Consider the following 23,435-nt stretch of genomic DNA (forward strand, 5'->3'; position numbering starts at 1 on the left):
CATCAAAAGAAGTCCTTTGATGAAAACACCATGCCCATAAAACCATCTATTTGGAAGAGTGGCATTAAGAAAACGTTTGACGATTGCAACCATAGTGTCATATTGGCTGTCAAATTGGCACCAGTTTGGTTTATGCCAGATTAGACAGCAAAACAAGTATGGCAGTGAAAATACCATATTGCTGTGACCAGCCATTCAAGAAGAGCAAGCATATTTAAAGAGGCCTCATTGCAGTTACTAATGGGTATAAAAGAATGCAAATATGATGGGAGGGCGTGCTGTGGACATGATGGAAAAGGGGTGAGAAAAGAAAAGTCTAGTTTATAGTGGATCCTTTATTCAATAAAAACCACTGGAATTTAAGCAGCAAAAGATTATGCAACATGTCTAGAAACCATAACAAAAATGAAAAATGCACGCAGAAACAGTAACAAAAATTAACATAACCATGACCTGGATGTCGAGCCCACATCAAAGAATTGCTGAAAATCTTAAACCAAACCTTAAACTCTTGACATCACTGATGCTGGTGCCAGAAAGATCACCAGGGTTTGCTTGCCACTAACATGGGCTTGACAGAAAAATGCATGTATCACCTTAAAAACAAACAAATACATGCATGGATATAAAACTAACAATTTTGTGACTTCTAATCCTTAATCAAATTTGCAAAATAAACTGCAAGACTTGAGTAACACAACAAATTTTATGCATCATCTTTATAGTCCAGTCCTACTGATCTGGCATCTTTTTTTCTGACAAAACAATCCAAGAAATAGGAATGATTTCTTAAAATTGATTCATGACAATCACCTTCACTTGAGAATCTTTTATGCGTATCTCCATATATAAAGTTTTGGCAAAAAATGTGAAATATAATTCTGACCAAAACTGCATTCAGTAAGACTTGAAGGAACAAAGTCTTCAAAGAAAATGGCTTGGTTGTCAGTTAAGTGTTTTATCAATGGCTATTTGTTGCATTTTCCAAGTCTGTCAGTATAGATTTTGTTAAATCTAACAATTTCAACTGAGAAAATTCAAATTCACACAGCATTATAATTCTAATAAACACACACCATCTAAGTTTTAAATTCTAAAATAATACTTTTTTTTGCCAAATTTGGGGAAAATAATGTTGCAGTAACCTATAAAACCTTTAACTCTATGAACTTTGTACAATACAAGTTTCTGCCACATAATGAAATTTTGTTCACATTTCCATTTGCTATTATTTTTAATGAGACTCAAGTGACCTTGAAAACACTCAACTGCTTATATACATTAACAGCCAACCACTATGGAGGCTTATGTAGTTTTATTGTACAAACACTAGGTAAACAATGCCAAACTGTCCTACCCATTTTACTATATTCTGATAGAAGAATTAGCTTCCAAAGATAAAGGCATAATTAGAAGGCATATACTCTTGGTCATAAATCAACTTATCCAAGATCTTGCTAATAAAAAAAAAACATTTACCAAGCTTGCAGGTTTACATCACATAGAAGTTAATATTCAGAATTCAAATTTAACTCCAGTAATCTTTAATTGTTGAAAACAGAATACAATGAAAATCTAGAAAGTGACAAATAAAAAGTCCAATACATGACATGCCTCAACCCATTTCTCAGCACAAGAAAAATAAAACCCATCAAATATAAACAATAACAAATGTGAAAACAGGTCCTACTACTTTGCACAGACATACAGTAACTGTGTTTCACTAAGTCAAATTACCTCCCCTGAATTACATCACTGGCATTCAGTTATTTTTTTTGCTGGGTTAGACATTTATACTAGTCTGGCTGTTCATTGCAAGTAAAAGTATTAGGAGACTAGTGAATCCTGTCCTCAAAAAAACATAATACAAAATCCCTTAAAACTCCCACAAGAAATGGATACATTCTGATTAATCCTGATGCAGCTAAATTGTAGACCAAACTTTCTTCATAACAAAATTCTTACTTGCATTGCATGAGACAACTGATCAAGATGACAACTCAATTTTGTGCATTTTACTGGCCAGGACTAGACTACACTAGATCTCATTGGCTATCAAATTATGCCAATGGTTGCCCCAACAGGTATCCTATATTCTACTCTTAAAATGGAACAAAGAACTCTAATTTACACAGAAAATGCACATACACAATGGCATTTACCAGGGTATTTTTTTTATTCTAAACCCATTTCAAATATATAGTGTCAGATTCCTGAGCTACGGTGGAGCAGTCATGACCAGAATGCAGCAAAAATGACAAAGTACTAGCTATTTTGAGAAAAGCAAAATCTCCCAACGGCCTAGTAATGTTTAATGTACACGAGTCCCCTGAGCTAATGGTCCAATCTGGCATGTGTCAGTCCCTGTGCTGTGCAGTAGAATCAATCTCAATTATATGGGAAAATGTTCTAGGATAACTCAAAGACAATTTGACCAGGAAATGGCAATATAAGGTCTGCAACACAGATAAATGTACAATACTGTAAAATCAGAAATAATCATGGAGGGTCTAGTGGAGGTTTTCTTTCTTCTTTTGTTTCTCAAAGTAACATATACTGACAAATAAATTCCCCTCCCAAAAATTGTATTGTTTAATCCCCAACAATGTTTCTGATTTTACAGGACAGATAATGCTAGATGCTAAATCTGGATTATACAAATTTTTTGTATCACAAAGCTTTAGATAAGTGGTGTAAAATAATTAGCTTGAAAATTTACAATATTTGAAAGAGCTAATAATAATATAATAATTGCTTTCATTTAATGAGATCCAGATATGGTTTCAAGCTGATGATGGAACTGGAAAGAAACTAAAGACAATTACTTGTAAGATATTCCTGTGAAGAACATCATGAACTGTGCAACTCCTGTTTCCAATTGATGTTTTGATGATAGTGTTTAAGCTACTCATAAACAACTATAAAACAACTTTTGCCCCCAAAAATGTTAGGAAAATTTTTTTAAAAAATGATAGCATTTTAACATTAAAATATCATAATCCATCTCTACACATGGAATTATAAGACAACATTTATCAAGTGCTTTATCTCCCTTCAATGTTTCAATCATGAAAAAATTATTTCATGAAAGGACTCAACAGTTACTTTATGATTCGTTAACTCTTTTATTTCATCTTTTGTCTTTATTAAGCTTTAATCCACTAAAAAGATGACACCAATCATATTAATCATCATCATGCACTGTATTATGTGCAATTCATGAAATAGTTAAACTTGTTAATGCAACAATCGAAAATATATATAGGTTAATACATATCTATACGCATTATATTAACAATCAATGAATATTCCAAGATAAAAAAACACTACAAAAACAGTCAGAATCATTGAAAATTGTTTTTAAAAATGAAAGAACATTACTTCTCAAACTAGGATTTCTATAAAAAAAATGTTTACTTGTATATAGCTATGCAATATTTTGCTTCAATTAGCAATAATTTTGTCCATGCATAAAACATTTCAAAATTTTGATGAATTTTACTTTTTTGGTGAAATAATTCCATTATTGAAAAACGTATTAGGAATATACATAAACCTTTCCAAAAAAAATGCAATGCATTATCCTTTCCGATTATTAACAGGTATTTCATTTAAATTTAACACCTTGTGGGTGACATACCACTCTTTGGAAGGGTACAATTCAATTATTATTAGAAGAATAAACATTGCAAAAACAAGAATATTAACCCCGCCAACCAAACAGAAAATTAATCTGACTGGCTCCCACCTGCACATTAGCATGTACAATTCGATTTCAAAACATATCAAGAGGAAAATAATTTGATTGGTTCCCACTCCCTTTACATTTAAATGTTACATCTTTGTGATAATGTATCAGATAACAAGATATGACAATAGCAATAATTAAACAGAATTGTTTACAGAACCGATTCTTGTATTGGGCCAGCTCTAAAATTACAAAAATTGTATCCTTTAAAATATTCCCATTACCAATGAAAATACTTCAGCCAAGACAATCAGGATTTCAAAGATTGGCTAAGTAGTCAGACTCTGTATGCAATTACTCGACATCCAGATCAAACATCACATCATTTGAAAACTTGAAACTACACCCCGTTTTGTGCTCATTATTGCTGCCACCTGTATCTTTCCAACTCAACACTGTCTCCACATCACTCTTCTCTCTGCCATTTTTCTCACTGACCTCATTCCTTTTTAAATTCTTTTTTTCAGCATCACCCTCTTCCTCACTTACATTCTTTGACCCAGACTCAACACTGTAACTCTCTTCCCTAATTTTCTTTTTGCAACAACGATTATCAAGCATTGCTGCATCACTCTCACTACTGCTTGCACCCTTGATTTCCTCACCATCACTCGCACTCTGGTCACCACTACTTGCACCCTGGTCACCACTACTTGCACTCTTATCACCTGTACTACTGCTACTCTCATCCTGATTTGCCAAACGAATCTTGTTCTTTCTCTTCCTCCGTTTTCTTCCTTTCTTCCCAGAACTTTGTGCTGTAGCTCCTGAAGACTCTTGGGGTTGTCTCCCTGACTCAGGTATTGGCTCGACATCTCCCTTTGCAAGATCATTGCTGAAAACATTCTTATCCTCATCTGAATCAGACTTTGTGCATTTAGTCCAACCCACCTCCGTTTGAGGCAAAGCATCACTATCAAAAACCTCTTGCTTTTTCTTACACTTTCTGGTCCTAAACTCATCAACTATAACATTATCATGATCAGCTACCACTGGTGATGATTGGGTAATCAACTTGGCTTTCACATCCATGGCAAATTTAATAACCTTGCCTGAATCATAAACCTCCTCACTAGCACTACCAACTTTTACCTCACTATTAGACGTCCCTATGACATTATCATCGGCAATGCATCGTTTATCTTTCTCACAATCTACTATTTCCACACTACTAGACGTCCCTATGACATCATTATTGGCAATGAATCGTTTTTCTTCCCCACTATCAAATTTTATTTTACCACTAGACGTCCCTATGACAACATTATGAACAAGGTATTGCTCTTTTTCCTTCAAATCAACATCCTCTGCTTGAATTTCCTCTTTTTCTCCAGGTTCCTCCTCACTCTGCAACTCGTTACTAAACTTGATATCCGGTTCATCGCTACTACTGCTTTCTGATCCAGTACTACCATGACGCTTTCTCCCCTTATCATGCTTTTTCTCCTGCATCTTACGCTGTCTTTTGCGTTTACTCTTCAGAGCCTGTTTCATTGAGGTAACCGCCTGGTTTGGCTTGTAAGTGGTCTTGTCAACATGGGAACTAAACGAAACTGATTTGGAGCCTGACCGAGAAGGACTGCTGCCACTTGAGGAGGATTCCTCACTGGACTCGGAGACTGAACGCTGCTTCAAGATGCCTTGCAGCGGAGGGAACGCCTTGTCATGGACCACCTTGATCTCGGCAGATGAGGGACAGTCATCATACTCTAAATCCTCATCTGATTGATCTTCACGTTTGCATTTCTGGAGAAAAAAAATATTAGAAGGCTTTAGCCATCAGAAATCATACAAGCAATCAAACAAACTTGAAAATACCTTTTACTCATCTGTATATTGTACACAAGTCAACACAATATCTTGTTACATTACAATAACATACCACAGATTTAAAGAAAAAAGGTCAAGATGTTATATTTATCATATTTTCTATTTACTATAACCACTTTGCTTCGATCAGGCAATAAAAACGTCTCTGAACAAGAATACAGTGAAAGGCACATTATCTGCCCATCCCATGTTTGTTTAACAGTCCTCTACAAACAAACAGAACTGACATTTTTGTGCTCAAAACACTTTTCTTCTTTCAGTTACAGCAACTGTGATAACTGACTTTAAGATACAGACATCAACAAGCTTCTTCTTTACCTAAATTGTAGTCCATCTATAAAGTCTGGTCCAGATCTGTGATGTAAAATGGATGTTACTGCACAGAAACCATGAGAAAATGAACACAAATGGCCAGAGTATGACTTAGATGAGGCAGTGTAGTCCATCTATAAAGTCTGGTCCAGATCTGTGATGTAAAATGGATGTTACTGCACAGAAACCAAGAGAAAATGAAAACAAATGGCCAGAGTATGACTTAGATGAGGCTGTGATGTTGTGCACTTTCTGCACTGAGTATTTATTTTGAGAAATCTGAAGGTGCTTGAGGTGAAATACATTTATTGTTTCAATGTTAATGAACAATAAATGTTAAATTAATAACCAGACTGGCTTCTGTTTGATTTAAGTATGATCAGTAAAAAAAATATTTTGGTGATCATGTGGGCTAGTGCAGAAAAACCCTAATTCGAGCCATGATGCATGGAATTAATTTTTCTTCAATCAATGTAACCATGACAGCTGAAGTTTCTTGTTTCCCAAACATCTACAAAGCCTAGTAACTACAGATGGTGGAAAGCTAGAATAATTGTGCCAAACCATTGTTTTTTCATTCAGTCAATGGCCTTGACCTTCGAGCTTTCGACCACCCCAAACCAATAGGGTTCTTCCTTACTTGAAGAGTTCTGTGATCTAAGAGATCAATTCCAGATTAATTGCGTTTTTGTCGGTTTAGATCCAAACCTGTAGACTATTATTCAAATTGATCCCCATGACAATCCCTCCTGTATAATTAACTTTTGAAAACTGTACCCCAGTGTTGTCAAGTTACAAAAACCTCTTTCAGTGATTTGTATGAGGAATGATTTAGGGACCTTCACTAGACAAAGGTACAAAAATATTTCAGCAGATTAACCACACTTCTAACATTGACAAGCTAATATAACAAGCTTTTCTAAGAACATAAAACTTGAAGCTTCTCCAAGCAATACCTTGATGTTAACGGTCAGTTTTTTCTTGTCCATTGCAGTCACCTCAAGGGTACAATTCTGCTCAGTGATCTCAGTCTGAACCATTGTGCGAATCTCAGCTTCAGATTCAAGGTCAGTTAGTTCCTTATGGATGTTGGATTCTGTAACAAACAGCTTTTCCTGCAACAAAAAATAAATACATTTTATATCTGCTGTTAGGACAGGTCAAGATCTGCCATGCAATTATGCACCAGCATTTCAATGTGCTTTATATAAGCAGGGTTTTTCCTAAAGATTTTATTGCTGGTAATGACAGGTTGCCAATATCATTCATAAAGCACTTTAGAAAAATATAGTTCCAATCTGACTTTCAGTCTTTTTGGGGTTAGGGAACCTGCCCATGTTGTCTAAGTGGAAATCTATACAAAATTAAATACGGAACAAGAACCAAAATTTCAACTACTGTATATACTTGCTTAAAAGTCTAACTGTAAATGGCACAGACCCAGATTTGCCAGCAGACCCGTTAGAAGTTCTCAGTAGAACTAACAACCTAGACCCTGGTCTGCCAGCAAATTATCCAACAGTACAGCAGGGTCTATGATTACAGTTAGACTTGTTGGTGATATTACATGGTAAACGAACTATATAGATACAGAACCATGTCATTCAAGTAAACATGCTCCAGACAAAAACAATAAAAAGATAAAAAAAAGAAAGGTGCAAGCCTTTGTACATGTTTGCTAGCATACCTTACTGGTAAAAATGATTGTATAATTACAACCACCACCACCACAATTTCCCAAAATAGTCTGATATACAACAAAGACATGAAAATATGCTTTACAGAAATTGAAATAAACTACACCCATGTAAAAAATGAGTTATCTGTTTGCTGAACAAAGCAGTTATCTAGAGGGTTACCATACATACAGGCATACAAGTAATGTCCACAAAAAGAGCCACATCTGCAGTTGCATAATTCACTGGCATATCCTGATTAATGTTTCTTGTTAGGCCTAATCAGTAAAACAAAAAGCACAGACCCTGATCTGCTGGCACATTATGCGATTACAGAACAAGGTCTACATTGTTTACCATTGGACTAAACCTATACATAAAGTCTGTACTACCTCATTATAACACTGTCTATGGCAGCCATGGAGTATACTGCCTTGCATGTACCATATTTACTCGCTTGTAAGCCAAATCCAACTGCAAACTGCACAAATCCAGATCAGCCACATATAATGTGCTGCCAGATCTGGGTCTGTGTAGTTTGATAGGAATAATTAGTAGAAAAAAACAACATATACCCTGGACTGCAGGTGCATTATGCAATGGCAGATTAGGATCTCAGCAATTGCAATTGTTTTCAATTTGGCTTGACTTGTAAGCCAGTATATGTGGTAATTTTATTACCACTTATGGATCACATTCACCATGCTCTGTAATAGGAACCACACTATAATGAAGAACCTTATAATGAGGGTGTGCTGAACATAAGTACAATGATGACCTTGCTAAAAAGTGATAAAACCTTAAAAATCAATGCTGCTCAACTTCATCGAGAATTCTGCCATGTACATATCTATATATATATCACATGATGTCTGAAGCAGAAACAGCTTACTTTGGACTGATGTAGAGCTGCTATTGATTGACCTGGTTTCGGTATGCAGGGTCCTGCTATATGCTTGTACCTTGATGTATTATTAGATCTTGTAACCAGTGAGAACTGGGGAAAAAATCAATTTAAAATCTATCAAAATACAACTGCTCTGTTCTTACAAAGTACACTGAATACATATATTTATAGACCTATGTTTGCTACAGCTGAGTGGATGTATGTAACCCTACATGATCTGGACAGTTTGTTTCTAAAAACTCATTTATGCAAACTGCTTTCTGGAAATGCATTATTTTTAATCCTGCACATAATCTGTAATGTTCTTTTTCTATTGCCTAGTATTTTCTAACATGAAACTTTTGGGTATTTATTTTTCAATTCAAGTACAAAAGTGAAGAGCTTTCAGAAGATGTATGCTTTAATAAAAATGCAAGTCTGAAATTAGTGGACCTTCCCATAATTGGAACCACCTTCATTATTAGCCAAGGGTTGTTAATCTATGGCACATGTAGTTAGCGAACATGGAATCTACTGCTCTGCTATTAGATTCTGCAAAAAGAAGCTTATCCAACCAGATTGCTGATAGTCTTAAAAAAAATTTTTTTAGGAAGCTAGAGTGTCCTCTTTATTCGATTTGATTTTTGTCATCTGGTCTTGTACGGCCATTTTTTTTCTTCTTGCTGGACTGTCTTTCTGACACTTACACAAAATAATAAAATGTAACAACTGAATACCCCTCATAAACAAGGTAAACTGAATTGAGTTACCTACAGATATAGAATAGCTCCTCTAATGTGCAGCATCGTATTGAATAAGCTCTGGTGTTTAGTTCGACCACTCTGGTGGCCTAAGTGGTTCGAGCATCTGCCTTGAATGTGACAGGTCGTGAGTTCGAGCCGAGGCAGAGTCATAACAAAGACTTATAAATATGATACTAGCCGCTGCCTCGCTTGGTGCTCAGCATTAAGAGGTTAGTGTTAGGACTGGTTGGCCTGGTTCAGGATAATGGGACAAGGTGGGACATGATGCTACATGTCTGTGGCATGATGCCCAATTGCTAGACATCACTATCAACTGCCACACTGCAGCAATCATGGTGATATGACTGAAATTTTTTTAAAGTTATATTAAAAATCCAAATCAGACAGACATTGTTTAAACTGAAAGTAAAACTTTACCTGGCAATGGCAACAGTGTAGTTAGAAGCAGGCTATCTTATTTATTGGTGGAATATACATGCATGTGTGTCCCTAACACTATCTCAGTGGATATACATATTTATGTACATATACATAAGTGTTGTCTACATAGGCATGTGTATGGGTATATGCAAATACATATAATGTACACACGTGTATATGCATGTACGAGTATGCTTGGGAAGTATTATTTAAAGCATTTATTGAATGTTCGAAATTTTGATAGGTTCGTGTTTCAATATTAAACATGTCCCCATCAATGTTTGTAACAAATGTATATGTATGTACCTGCTGATGGCCAATTAGCTAAATGCAAATGAAGTTCTCTTGATGTATAAAGAAACAGAGTTGTATTTCCCTTCAAATACGTATACTTGATAAAATATCATTAATTCATCAATGAACATATGAAGATTATAAATAATCTTGTAATTATAACATTTTCAATATATCTAATAGTATCCAAATTGAGAGTCGAAATGTTTCCTTCACAGACATTCAATTTCAGAATACTCAATCATGCCCCTTTGTACAATTATTGTCTAAAAAAATTTAAGACCATGAATAAATAATACACTTTTTAATTTATAAATTGTGAAATTATTATTTTAATAAACCATTTGAAAGAAGCTCCAGAGAAAGGAATGAACTTTTTGGGGAGGGGTGAAGGTGGGGTTTAATGCCATTTTTTTAAAGCACACAATAGGCTATACATGGCAGCCAGTATATCTGGTGGAAGATGAAGCCTAAAAAAAACCCCAGAAAGAACCCACCCACAGGAACCTACTGGCAGGCTTTCTCACATACCCATGCTATCTGAGTCTGAGACCTGTACCCATGCAGATAGAGGTGAGTGCCTTGGACCACTTGGCCCTCTGATTGTACATTTTTAAACTGCACAATATTTCTGTATTTAAATTTTTCTACAAATAATAAAGTTATAAAACTTCAGTTATAATAGTTGTGGGATAAAAAAAAAATCATTTTATATATATATATATATATATATATATATATATATATATATATATATATATATATATATATATATACATACACACACACACACACACACACAAACACACACAGAGCAGCTGGAAATAGGACCAGGCTGCTCTGTGAATAAAGTTGTTGCTAAGAAGTAAAAAAAAAATACCCAAAACCTAGTAGGCAAATACTTTATGGAGGTCAATGAAAACAAACCATTTTTTGAGAGCATTTCTGACACAAAAAGTGGAAGTTTTGTATTTAATTATGTATACAATCTAATTGTGGATACATTTTTAGTATCTTTCACAATTATGACAAGAAAATTTTATGAGGGAACAAAAACTCAATAGAATATTGGTAACCCTACTCTATGGATGGAGCACTAAAAGGTTCTTATATATATATATATATATATATATATATATATATATATATATATATATATATATATATATATATATATATATATATATATATGTATATATAAAAGCAGGAGCCAGGCATGAATCACACTGCACTTTTCAGCACATTGTCAAAAAGTTTGCAAATGCTGCATACATATGATTAAACAAGTCGAGTAGTCTTTTTATTTCATGTAGGTATACCATATTTCATTGCTGAAACAAGTAAACTAGCACTTATATTCTTATTATGCAAATTTCTGTTGGACTGTCTGCCATATTAATTCATCTAATAACTACTTTTTAGCCTCATTTTTTGGTGAGCCATATCTGGACACTGCATAGTTCTCTAGTTACAATAACAGACTAGTAAATATCCAAATATGATATAGCAATATGTATTGTTGAGTCCAAATATGATATTAGCAATATGTATTGTTGAATCCAAATATGGCATAGCAAGCCTTACTTGGAAAGGGAAAATTAGTGCAAGAATCTCAGGTTACCTGTCATGATTAAAGTATGGGTAGTGTAAACATACCAAATTCAATATATTTTACCTTATATAGGTTTAATAACTTGATGAAAGCCAAACTTCCTGAAAACATAACTATTTTAGGTAGTTGGCTTTTACTTGTGTCTTATTTCTGTTTTCAACAATTGTTTCATTTGCTCCATTACAAGGTACAAATTCACTTTGTATGTGGATCCAAGGTTACTTACAGATATGCTTATAATTCATCTTCATTATTATTTAAAGTTTATGTACACATGTTCAGTTCATCCACTTCATCACTGTGTAGAATATGTATACATTTAGAAGGCAATGTAGGAAATAGTTTGTGATTACATTTTTCCATTTTACTTCATCTTCTATCAGACTCTTCTTTAGGTCAAAAAAAATATGCACATTTCCTATTGCACTGGTTTTAAAATTAGGGTAGGCAGGTCATTTTATTTCTCTTTAAACATACATGTATAAATTAAATGCCTTTTTTTGTTGTACCAGGGTGTGGTGGTGGGATGGTCAGCATTGAGAAACAGATAACCTAAAAAACTGTTATGCATTACTTCTTTGGGTGTTTTAGCACGCTGGAATGTTCCATAATTTTGAGTTTTCTGTACATGAAAGATGACATCGCATCTATCTGAAACAATAAGGTCAGAGGTGCAACGATTCATGGGCGCACATTGGTATTTTCACAAATGCACGTACTGGCTAAATAAATCGTCTTTGTCATGCTGCAATACAACACAGATAATGTATTGATACAGCCACAAGATAGTATACATCATGATAATAACTGAACAGTCACTCAATAAACTTTAAATTTAAGCATAACTTGAAGCAATTAAATTTTTTATGCAGGAGTGAAGAATTTCATCAAATAAATTTTGTCTCAATATAAAGGATATGCCCTCAGATTTTGTATCACTTTCATCATTTTAAATCAGTCTGGAATTTAATAATTTACACAAGTGAAAGCATACAAATTGTTGCTTGCAAAATATTTGGCTTGGGCAACAATCCGTCCCACTCATTTATCACCTATGTCTGCATGTGGAGATGCAATTCTTGTGAATATGCATAACCTGTTCAGGCAATCACTGCAAGCATGCAAAATTGACTTGCCATTGTGATCCAACATTAACTTTTACACTGTGTTTATGTCTTTGTGTTTTATTTCTTAATTTTTAACTTAGCTTTAACAATTTAGTCATATCGCTATGATGTCTTAAGTGTGGCAGTTTATAGTGATGTCTAGCACTGGGGTATCGTGCCACATTATCCTGACACCAGGCCGACCAATCCTAACACTAACCTCTTAATGCTGAGCAACAAGCAAGGCAGCTGCTAGTACCATTTTTATAAGTCTTTGTTATGACTTGGCCAAGGTTCGAACCTGTGAGCAGTTTTACACTATTTGAATGAGTCAATCCAAGTTTCTCTGTCACGTATCAAATGATATAACAGATGCACTTTCAATTATATAAAGAAGTCTGTCATGTTGTATTTTTGTATATGTATACTCATGAAAACTAGGAAATCTTGGAATAGGCAGCAATGGATGATAAAGCATAGTAGATAGTCTCTCAAAACTTTCAACTATGGTTAAAGGTAGGCATATCTGCTTACCAATTGCCACCTTGAGATCTTGTGCAAAATTAACGACACTGACCTGTACTTCTGAAATTTTTCAAGTATCAATCCCCCAAGAATAAATCTATCTTAAATGCAAAACATTAGCCATAACATGCACCTAGCGAGTCTGGCAGTAATTTGGATTGAAACAAAGGTGATTGATAACTACGCAGTACTGAATCAGTATGCAAGGAAAAAATTCAAACCTGCAAAACCAGCTGAAAATTACATTCCCACTTGCAAAGTAACTAGAATGTCGAAATTCTGAATAGTATCACTGCTGACAACCATTTCAAAGTCATTCAGGTGCTCTTGAAAAGATAATGTAGCGATGAACATGTTGATCTTCTCAGGCAGGCTTCAGTATATGAACAATACAGAACTCGACTGAATTTATAATCTGCACTGTAGAGTACAGCCAGCTGGCATAAAAGCAAGTCAAAAGTAGATAACTGCATGTTTAACTACTACTGCTGATATTTATTACAGTACTGTACATGTACATCTGCCTGCTTTGAGCCACGCAAGTAAATTGATGTCAAGGTGCCCTGGAATGTCAACTACCCAGATATAGGTCATGTAGAAAATCAACAGCAGCAAGAGCTGGTGTTGTGGTGGTAAAATATTTTGAGAACTGCTACACATTCTTCTGCACAACTAAGCTTGATTTGACTAAAATTTTCCTTCTTTGTGTTGTTCATAAAATTGAAAAATTCGTTTACCCTTATACCCATCCTCCACTCATCTTGACAACAAAATTAAGTTCAAAGGCACATTATATGACCATCCAGTGTCAAGCAGATATCTATGTTGGCACTAGGAAGGCATTACCCACTCAAAAGATTGACCAATGGGTCTCAAGGACCTGGATCTTTAGACATTGTATGCTGTCTTGAACCAAGCTTTGTGCACAAAATCATCTTATTTGACATAACTTGACTGTCGGTGTCTGACCTCTTGATATAGTTGGATTTTTTTTATTACCTTGAACATAGTTAAGAAGCTTACAGTACTTTGAACACAAATTATTCTGCAAATCTAACTTTTCTTTCAGTCACAATGACCCTGAATTCTGAAGGCTTATTTTGGCAATTAAATGAAAGAAACTAACATTGTACTTCATTGTTTATTAAATTTTTTGTTCTTCATGAGCAATTTATTTAGGACAAAATATATCAACAAACATACGTAACATATACATCAATTAGTATGTATTGTTTTTGTCAGCAAACATTACACATTGGTCATTGGCATGAATATAAAGCCAGTCATGTTTAGTTGTCCTCAATGGTTTGAATGTTGTCATACTGAAAATTGGATCCAGTAAAATCACAGGAGAGAGAGATAAATATCAAACCAATGCTTGAAGGCACTTGCCATTCATGTATGATACGGTGTAAGGTGCAAAATATCCAAAAGTGTATTATATCCAGGTTAACAATATGACAAAATCTCTCCCATACAAATCATTATTAGAAAATACATTCACTGTGTGCAAATGACAATCTTTTTCCTGGCATAGGTTATAAAAAGTACTATTAAAGTAAAGTAACTGTTTACCAGTGGACATCAATGCCCGTTTGTATCAATTATGATTACAGATGGCAAACAAATAGAAGCGCCTGTGTTGAATAAACACACCTCACAGAAAACATTAAACTCATTGTTTGAATTTACAAGCAGTTCATCAAAGTTTTTTATTACAAAGCAAGCCAGCCCCGGAAGGCTACTTATGATTCTTTTAAGCGTGCCAAGTTTTATATGTATACTAAGTTGGCTGACATAGGAAAGCCAACTTTGGTTCTTTTTACTGGTATTCATGGTAATTTTGAAAATAAACTGAATGATGAGTTTTTTAAGCAACACAATCAGGAGTGTTGTGCATGTACATCAATGACCCCAAGTCTCCCAGAAGATTTGAAGGAGAAAATAAATTTTGATGAATTCGTTATGGCCAGAAAAAAAGAAAATGATATCACTGACAATACTAGTTTTGACATGGATGAAACTCCAATGTACTTTCATCTTATTCTTGGACAGAATGTCGATAAGAAGGAGGGTTAAAAGTTGGGAGTTTGCATGACTGGTGTGGTGCAGATGAAGAAATCTAACTTCAGTCCTTGCAGCAGATGTGTTGCCTCCATCGACAATTTTTTATGACATGAGGGAGCTTAAAAGTAATCATGCACTGAAAGGATGAATAGTATGTGTGCAGGACAGGGGTTGTGTTAACGAGATGCTGCTGCAGTGGATTAAAGATTTTTATCTCAAGTACACAGGTTAATATATTTTTTAAAATACAATTTTAAGTATGAGTGCATTTTCTATCATGTAATTTTCAACTGTAAAAGTTGTTCCTTGCTTTGGATAATCCATGATTATTAGCAATTTCCTATACTCTGAGTATAAATATCTCTAGAGTTTGAGAGTTTCAGCAATATCACACTGCCTTCATCAGCCACTAATGCTGATCACAATAGTCGCTGATGAAAGCAGTGTGATATTGCTGAAAATTTTGAGTATGGAAAATTACTAATAATCTTGTAATTTTCTACTGATTTTAAAGGTGTCGCACAACTTACAACCAAAAATACAGGTCACACAACATATTGGGCACAACAAAATTACTGTAAAAATTAATGTATGGTGTCACAACAAATATGGCATCACTTATATAAAGTATATTTAATGTGAATTAACGTTGTGCATAAAAGATGAATGAACGACTGATTGGTAATTGCAAGAGTTTCATTTGCAAGTGCAAAATACTACATTTCATTCAACTAGGGTGGATTGGAGATGTTCGACAAAATTTTAAGGCAGGTCTGACAAAACAGTTGTTGCTGTTGCCAGGTTTGTGGCATCTCTATTTTTTTTCATAAATATTTTTGTAGCCATTGATGCGAATAGCACACATGCCTGAAACAGTGTTTTCTGTTAGTTTCTACCACAAATACTGTCTCCTGCTCAAGTTTTTTTTTTGTTCATTAAGTTATTTAGCTTTTGTACCCCAGTTGGTGCTCATAAAATCCATTCCTAATCTGGCACAGTTGCATCCACATGGGTAATGTTGAATATATGGTCAGGTCATAAAAATCGCTGGCACATTTGTTCTTATAACTATTGTAAATACGTGACACCTATCTGGATATATGGGGTCACTGTACCTTCTTGCTTTTCATTGCTTGAGTTTCTTATATCCTCCTACGTTCATGTCTACATCTGTCTCTCTTTAAACTCCGAATATTCAAAATTTAGTTCACAATCTTGCTTTAAAAAGATATCAACCCACTTGATGCTTCTGTGTTCTTCACTACCCCATCTCCTAAAGTGCAACATAATTTTAAACCAGTCTAGTCATGTACTCATCATTGATTTGTGTCATAAGATGCGCTTTCATTTATGAGCTCCAACAAATAGCCTGACTTCATGTGCATGTCTCTCAAAATATTTTATGTTGTGTGCAACCAGTTGGAGAGACCTTGTTGTTTTACGAGTAAGTTTTTTTTGTTATACATGTTGTTAGATTTTATATCAACTCCATCAGGTACAGCAGAAGACAAAGACTTTTTTCTTTTGAAAAGTATTTCCTAGTTTGTGGACACCATGACTGTGACAACCAGACTGAGAAGAACAAATGGAGATAAGTGACATAAGCAAATAAGATTTCTCTGTTGCATGGGTGATAAAATATGATTATCCATTCAGAAGCAGTAGCAATAAAAGCTTTTCAACATGATTGCCAGGGCAGCCATATCATCCATCAGATGGCACCAATATTCCATATCGGATCAACTATACATTATAGTATTTTAATGAAAACATGTGAATATGACCATCTATACAGCAGGAATAATATCAAACCCCCAAATTAAATGGTCGGACCATATAGGTTTACTTCACAAAACAATTTCAAAAAGCTGATACGTTCTTTATTTACTAATCACTCCACCATGGCCCAAATCCTTCTTGCAATAGTCAGCACCTCCCTCCCCCATCAACCCTTTTCTCCACGGACTAAATCAATGATTAATAACCGAATATAAATATGCCTCAGTATCATCCAAGTTAAATAAATTCATCATGCAAAACAGTATTAAACAAAAAACAGACACATACTACATTTACCAAAGATAATCTTAAATTACCGTCAAAAAGTATACTACCATACTGGAGCTAAATTCAACCAAAATTGTAGCTGTAACTCGTTATTAAATCTAATGCACACAAGAAGTTTGTCAGAAACGGAAGGAATGTGTGGCGATTCTCCCCATCTCTCTTGAGGAACCATTCATAGCCTCTCCACCCACCTCCGTTATTCCTGTACCACATATAGCCGGTATATAGCCCACATCCACCAGTGTGTACGCCACAAAAGCCCAAATCGCAATACGCCCCACCCCCCACTACCACAAACTCCTCCCGTTTAAATACGGCCCAAACCCTAGACTACAATAGTACTAACCTAATATTCTATGTCTGTGTATTATCTGATTCTCAGTGTTCCGTTCAAGCAATCTAACGACTGACAATCCACACAGCAATTTACTGTTCTATTCGAGAAACTTCCACTTCGAGAAGATTCAAAATGGAATGAGGATGTTTCGTCAGAACTTTAATCAATGACCTTGCACAGTGCCATTGGAAAAATACCGGCTACACACATTTACAGCAGAGCATGTGATAGTTTAGGTAAGGTCAAAGGTCAAATCTTAGTCAATACAATGGCTAGAAGCATTACAGAGCGAGCAAATTAGTTAATATTCCAAATGCAGAAGGAAGAACAAGATGGGATTTTCTTTCCAATTATGATTTTAAAATCATGTATCTGGAGATAACTTTGTGTAACAATTATTTTGTGGACTGAGAAAGTTATTTTCTTTTACAAATGAGAACTAGGACATTTTCTTTAAATTCCTTCCCCTATAAAAAGAAGAAATTAATGCATGGTATGTAATGTTTGGTTAAACTTTATCAGATCAAAACAAAAGCATATGGGAATTTTATTTTATTTTCTATATTTCATAGGGATATAGGAGTAATAATTGTCCGATAAATGTACAAAACCTTGGTGAAACATTCACACGATGAATCGAGTGGATCCCATCTGGCGTTGTATGTTCTGTGTGATAGTGAGCTTTGGGGTACATTTTCATCTGGGTACATTTTAGGTCTAGCCACGTTCAAAGATAGAATGTATGATTCCTGCGACTACAAATTCTGGGCTAATTATACATATGCAATGTAGTCCCAGCAAATATCCATTAGTTGGAGCGTATTGCTGCTGGTATACAGTAAGCAGGTGGACCTCGGCCTGCAGACTAAAAATACACATGTAAAGAGACTAGCCTCGCCTCCTATGCAAAATGATACGTGGTCAAAATGGCAACGCAGTTTAAATAGGAGGAAACTATGAAGTTCATGAATAAAAAAAAATAGTATATTCGTGTTATATAATGCGCTTTTAGAAAATAAAATTTTGCAATAAAGGGTTTTCAGATATAATTTTTTTCTTCATAATAATATTTTTTTTATAATATGCATGTAGCCTGTCAATGAGCATCGTGTGTAGAATCAGCCTTTGCTTTTTTAAAGGTGGATCTTCTTTTACTGAAATTATTATTTTTCAGCAAAGTGTAAATTGGGGGTGGGGCCAGGGATATATATTTTAAAATTGTTCAGCAGTCATATAGCTGGAAAAATATATTCTTACTCAGATTTATGAAAAAAATCACTTATTAATATATCCTTTTTATATGCTCTGAAAAAATTTACTTAAGTTATATGGTACAAGAAAAAAATCCCCAGTTATAACAAGAAAATCTGTCCCCCCTTTCCTGAAAAGTAAATGGTCTGTCCATTTACAATAATGACATACTTCCCCTGGCCACCCTCTCCACCCATCTTCCTCCTCCCTCTTGTACATATAATATCTACATGTTCAAGTTAATTAATGCAAGGGTCCATGACAAGGTTATGCACCAGAGGGGAAGGGGTAGATTTTGTCTTTGTTTCAATGGCACTTTGAACAAATTATTGACTACATCATGCCTTTCACAAGGGCAGAAAATCTTACATTTAAGGGTATGATAGCTGAGTCTAGTAAAACATGTATAGATCAATTTTACAAAAGCAAATTGCTATGGTATTAAACATCCATTTTTTTCTACTGGTTCCAAGTGCTGTACCATGCAAACTGATTAGAAACATCTTGTAAGTATGGAATTTTCAAATGGGATGGTCATTTTCTGTAAGCAAACTAATGGGAATCAAATCAATAAATTGATGGATTACAATTATTTTCAACTTTTAAGTGCAAACAACTAATAAGAAAATTGTTGCCTAATGCATAGGCAACTTCAATTTTCTTATAATTGAGGGAGAAACACCCTATAGACAGCCTCATCTGTCAGTGTGCCAAGATCTATCAAGTTTGCTAACAATGTTAATGCAATTGACATAAGCTATCAAGTCCCCACCATAGAGCATTTTCAGTAAAGTCACATGTAGATGATTTTAGGGCCATGTGGTAATAATGTACCTGTACTGAGGGCATGCTGGCAAGGGGTTATACACAAGTCAGTCAAGGTTTGCCTTTTTCTGAGACATGAAAAAGAGATCAAATCAGTACACTGATTGCTAAAACACTGACAGAAAGCCCATTTTCTGACATGTATGTTTTGTTTTTATGGAGATGAGCAGAATTTTTTTTTTAAGTTGTCATACCGGTACTCCCTATCTTATACTTAGTTGGGATACAGAATTTCAGCAGCAACCATTAGCAGCATTTGAACCGGTCTCTATGAAATCAGCACGTACAATCGTGATGAAGAGTGCACCAAAGTCATGTGTACTTGATCCAATTCCAACATCACTGCTGCTTGAGTGCTTAGATCCAGTATTGCTTTCACTAACTGATGTTATTAATACCTCTCTCTCATCTGGGGAATTCCCATCATTTTTCAAAACTGCCATTGTAAAGCCTCTGCTGAAGAAACCAACACTTGACCATAACAATTTAAAGAACTACTGCCCAGTTTCTAATCTCCTATTCATATCAAAAATCTTAGAAAAGGTTGTTCCATCCCAGCTTGTATCTCATATGAATTCAAACAGTCTTTTAGCATGTACAATATGCATATCGCCCTTGCCACAGTACTGAAACTACTCTTATAAAAGTAGTTAATGACATTCTCTCTGCTTTGGATAGTTGAAAGATTACAGTCCTCACCCTCCTTGATTTGTCTGCAGCATTTGACACAATAGACCATGATATATTACATCACCATCTCCAGCATGTATTTGGCATTCATGATACAGCTTTACTGTGGTTCAAGTCCTACCTGGACAACAGGACACAAATTGTATCTGCAAATGGAAAACACTCCAGCCCAGTTAATCTATGTTGTGTTCCACAGGGGTCTGTACTTGGGCCTGTTGTCTTCATTCTATACACTCAGCCACTCTCAGGTGTCATAGATCATCATCCAGTGTCTCAACAATTGTATGCTGACGACACCCAAATATACAAATCTAGCCTCCCAACTTAAGTTGATGCTACCATCCAAGGTGTAGAGAGGTACATTTTTTATGTGAAATCACGGATGTCATGTAACAAGCTGCAGATGAATGATGATGAACCTGACGCCATTCTGATCACAACACAAAGACTTTCTCATTCACATCCTTTACCTCAAACAATAAATATCAGTAACACCAACATTAAATTCACACAGTCGGTATGAAACCTAGGTGTCACTCTGGACAGTACTCTCACATTGCACCAACAAGTCATGAAAGGCTGCATATCTTGAGCTGAGACGCATCAGCTTCATTCGCAAATATCTCTCAGTTGACGCCGCTAAAACACTTGTATGTTCATTAGTACTATCAAGACTGGACTATTGTAACTCAATTCTCTCTGGTTCATCTCAATATCTACTTCAGAAGCTTCAAAAAACAGCTGCTCAGATCATACTTAGAGTACCACGATCAGAGCACACCTCCCTGTTGCTCTGTACCCTACACTGGCTATCTATTCAATCCAGAATCAAATAAAAAATGTGTTCTCTGTGCTATGTTTCACTGATGAACTCCAGTCCAACATACCTATCTGACCTCACCCATGTGTACACACCAGCATGATACTTATGCTCCTCTTCTGACAATCGTATACTCATTATTCCTACTATGAAAATGAAGTCATATGGACGTTCTTTTGCATACCGGGGCCCAGCAACGTGGAATGAATTACCCACTGAACTTACACACAAACACTTTAATGTTGTTTGTTTTTCATAATAATATCATTATCTGTTATTTTATGTCATAGGTGTTGTCTAATGTTGTAAAGCACTTAGAGCTTCTAAATACAAAGTCCTCATTATTATTTAAAGAGGGTGACAATTAGTTGCATGGAACAAAGTGTGGTCCTCTAATGTATGCATATTTAAATACATCGCACATAGTTGCACATGCAATGAAAACAAAAAGCACTGATACCCCCCCCCCAATTTGTTTCACATTACACTGGTAATAAAATCAGGGTTGGTAGGTATTTTTTTTCTCAACATTATATATATCATAATGATTAGTATATATATATATATATATATATATATATATATATATATATATATATATATATAATGTACTAAGACACTTCAAGTACTGGGCAAAACCAGCTCAATTGGATGCACAAATTGACTGTGGGATTTTTTTTACAACCTTCTGGAAAAAACTGCCAGGGTCGGCAACAAAAAGCAGGGACAGTCGCCTGAACAGAATCACACAATTTTTTGTTTGCCTAATAAGCTGCATTATACATAGATGTAACGAACAAAGAATTTTGTTAGAACATGCTCCAACTAGCCATATTATGTATATACAATAAAATAAATCTTAACAACATAATGGAAAGTTTCAGAATCTAACCTTTAAGTTTGTAATGTATTTGTCAAATCAAACAGGTTCCACTTTTCATCCACTGAATTACTTTAATGCAGTTACAATTGTACTGTTTATAGTTATATTTGTACTGTTTATAATTATATTTGTACTTTTTATAGTTATATTTGTACTGTTTATAATTATATTTGTACTATTTTCTAGCTATATTTATACTGTTTATAATTATTTTCGGATTCTGTTCCTGATTAGTGGCTGCATGGCCCAGAATACTGAAAATGTTTCTTAAAGAGTTCTTTCTTTGGTTTTGAAATGGAAAGGTGGTTAGCTAAAACTGAACTTGAAATGGGAGTGTCGCCATGTTTTCTATCATGAAATAGTATCATGAGATATAATGGCACAATAGTGTCTGGAACTTTCTGCATTAGTTTAGCATTTCTCAGAAATATTCATTTACATGGACTAACATCATTCAGCTGTCTTCCAAGATGGCTGCAGGCAATGTCATCTGAGAGGGTCTACAAGTACAACAGTAAAGGACTTGAAGAGCTTAAGCACCCTTAGCTAGTACAGTACTACTATGTTATTATTAATTCAACCAATGGGACCAAAGATACTCATTGGACTGCAAAGTATACCAATTTCATGGCAACTGGTGCTTCCACTTGTTTTGAAAAATGGTGCATTTTAATAAAACAAAAAACAAATCGGGTGGGAAAGAGGCAAATAGAAGAAACATGTAGATGGGGGGGGGGGGTAAGAACATATATATAAACTGAAAAGAAAGGCAGTCACATAATACACAAATTAGATAATAGTCTCTTGTGTAATACCAGCTATATTGTACAATGGGGAACTGAATGTATATGTAAACTGAAAACTCATTTAGCTCCCTCAATTCTTCTACCAATACACTTCTGGTATCCCACTTGAGCATAATAATGAGTCTGTTTTGAAAAAATAAAATAACAAATATTTTCATAAACCTACCTGCATCCAAACAAGCAAAACTGACACAGACATGACCAACCACTGCAGAAGCATCAGTAGCCATAACTTGAATGCTGAATGTGCATGATACAAATTGTCATTCTTCTCTCCTTGCAGCATTTTAAAATGGAAGTCAGTGGCAATGATTTAATTTCCCTGTCAATTTATACATTGTAATCCATGTGGATACTTGTTCAATTTCCTGATCATATAAATGCTACACTATGTGTATCTGCTTTACGATGAACTTGTATCTCAAGATCAAAATGCCGGGATAATTTTTACACAGGCATTTTAGCAAGCCATGAAACCTAATTATGCATTACCTCAACACAGGGAAAATTACAGCA

General features: G+C 35.0%; 1 protein-coding gene across 1 annotated transcript in view; it reads right to left on the bottom strand.

Moving 5' to 3' along the window:
* Positions 1-320: 320 nt before the first annotated feature.
* The window catches only part of LOC149808353 (protein kintoun-like), a 37,577-nt gene continuing 14,462 nt past the window's right edge, over positions 321-23,435 (bottom strand). The window contains exons 2-3 of the mRNA XM_089976002.1: positions 6,847-7,005; positions 321-5,494 (exon numbers count right to left, since the gene is read on the bottom strand). Coding sequence (XP_089832128.1) covers positions 4,043-5,494; positions 6,847-7,005 — 1,611 coding nt within the window. The 3' untranslated portion in view covers positions 321-4,042. The remainder of the gene's footprint in view (positions 5,495-6,846; positions 7,006-23,435) is intronic.

This window comes from Sinohyriopsis cumingii, chromosome 1, assembly GCF_028554795.1.
Source record: "Sinohyriopsis cumingii isolate HCF-2022 chromosome 1, ASM2855479v2, whole genome shotgun sequence".
In the NCBI taxonomy this organism is placed as follows: domain Eukaryota; kingdom Metazoa; phylum Mollusca; class Bivalvia; order Unionida; family Unionidae; genus Sinohyriopsis; species Sinohyriopsis cumingii.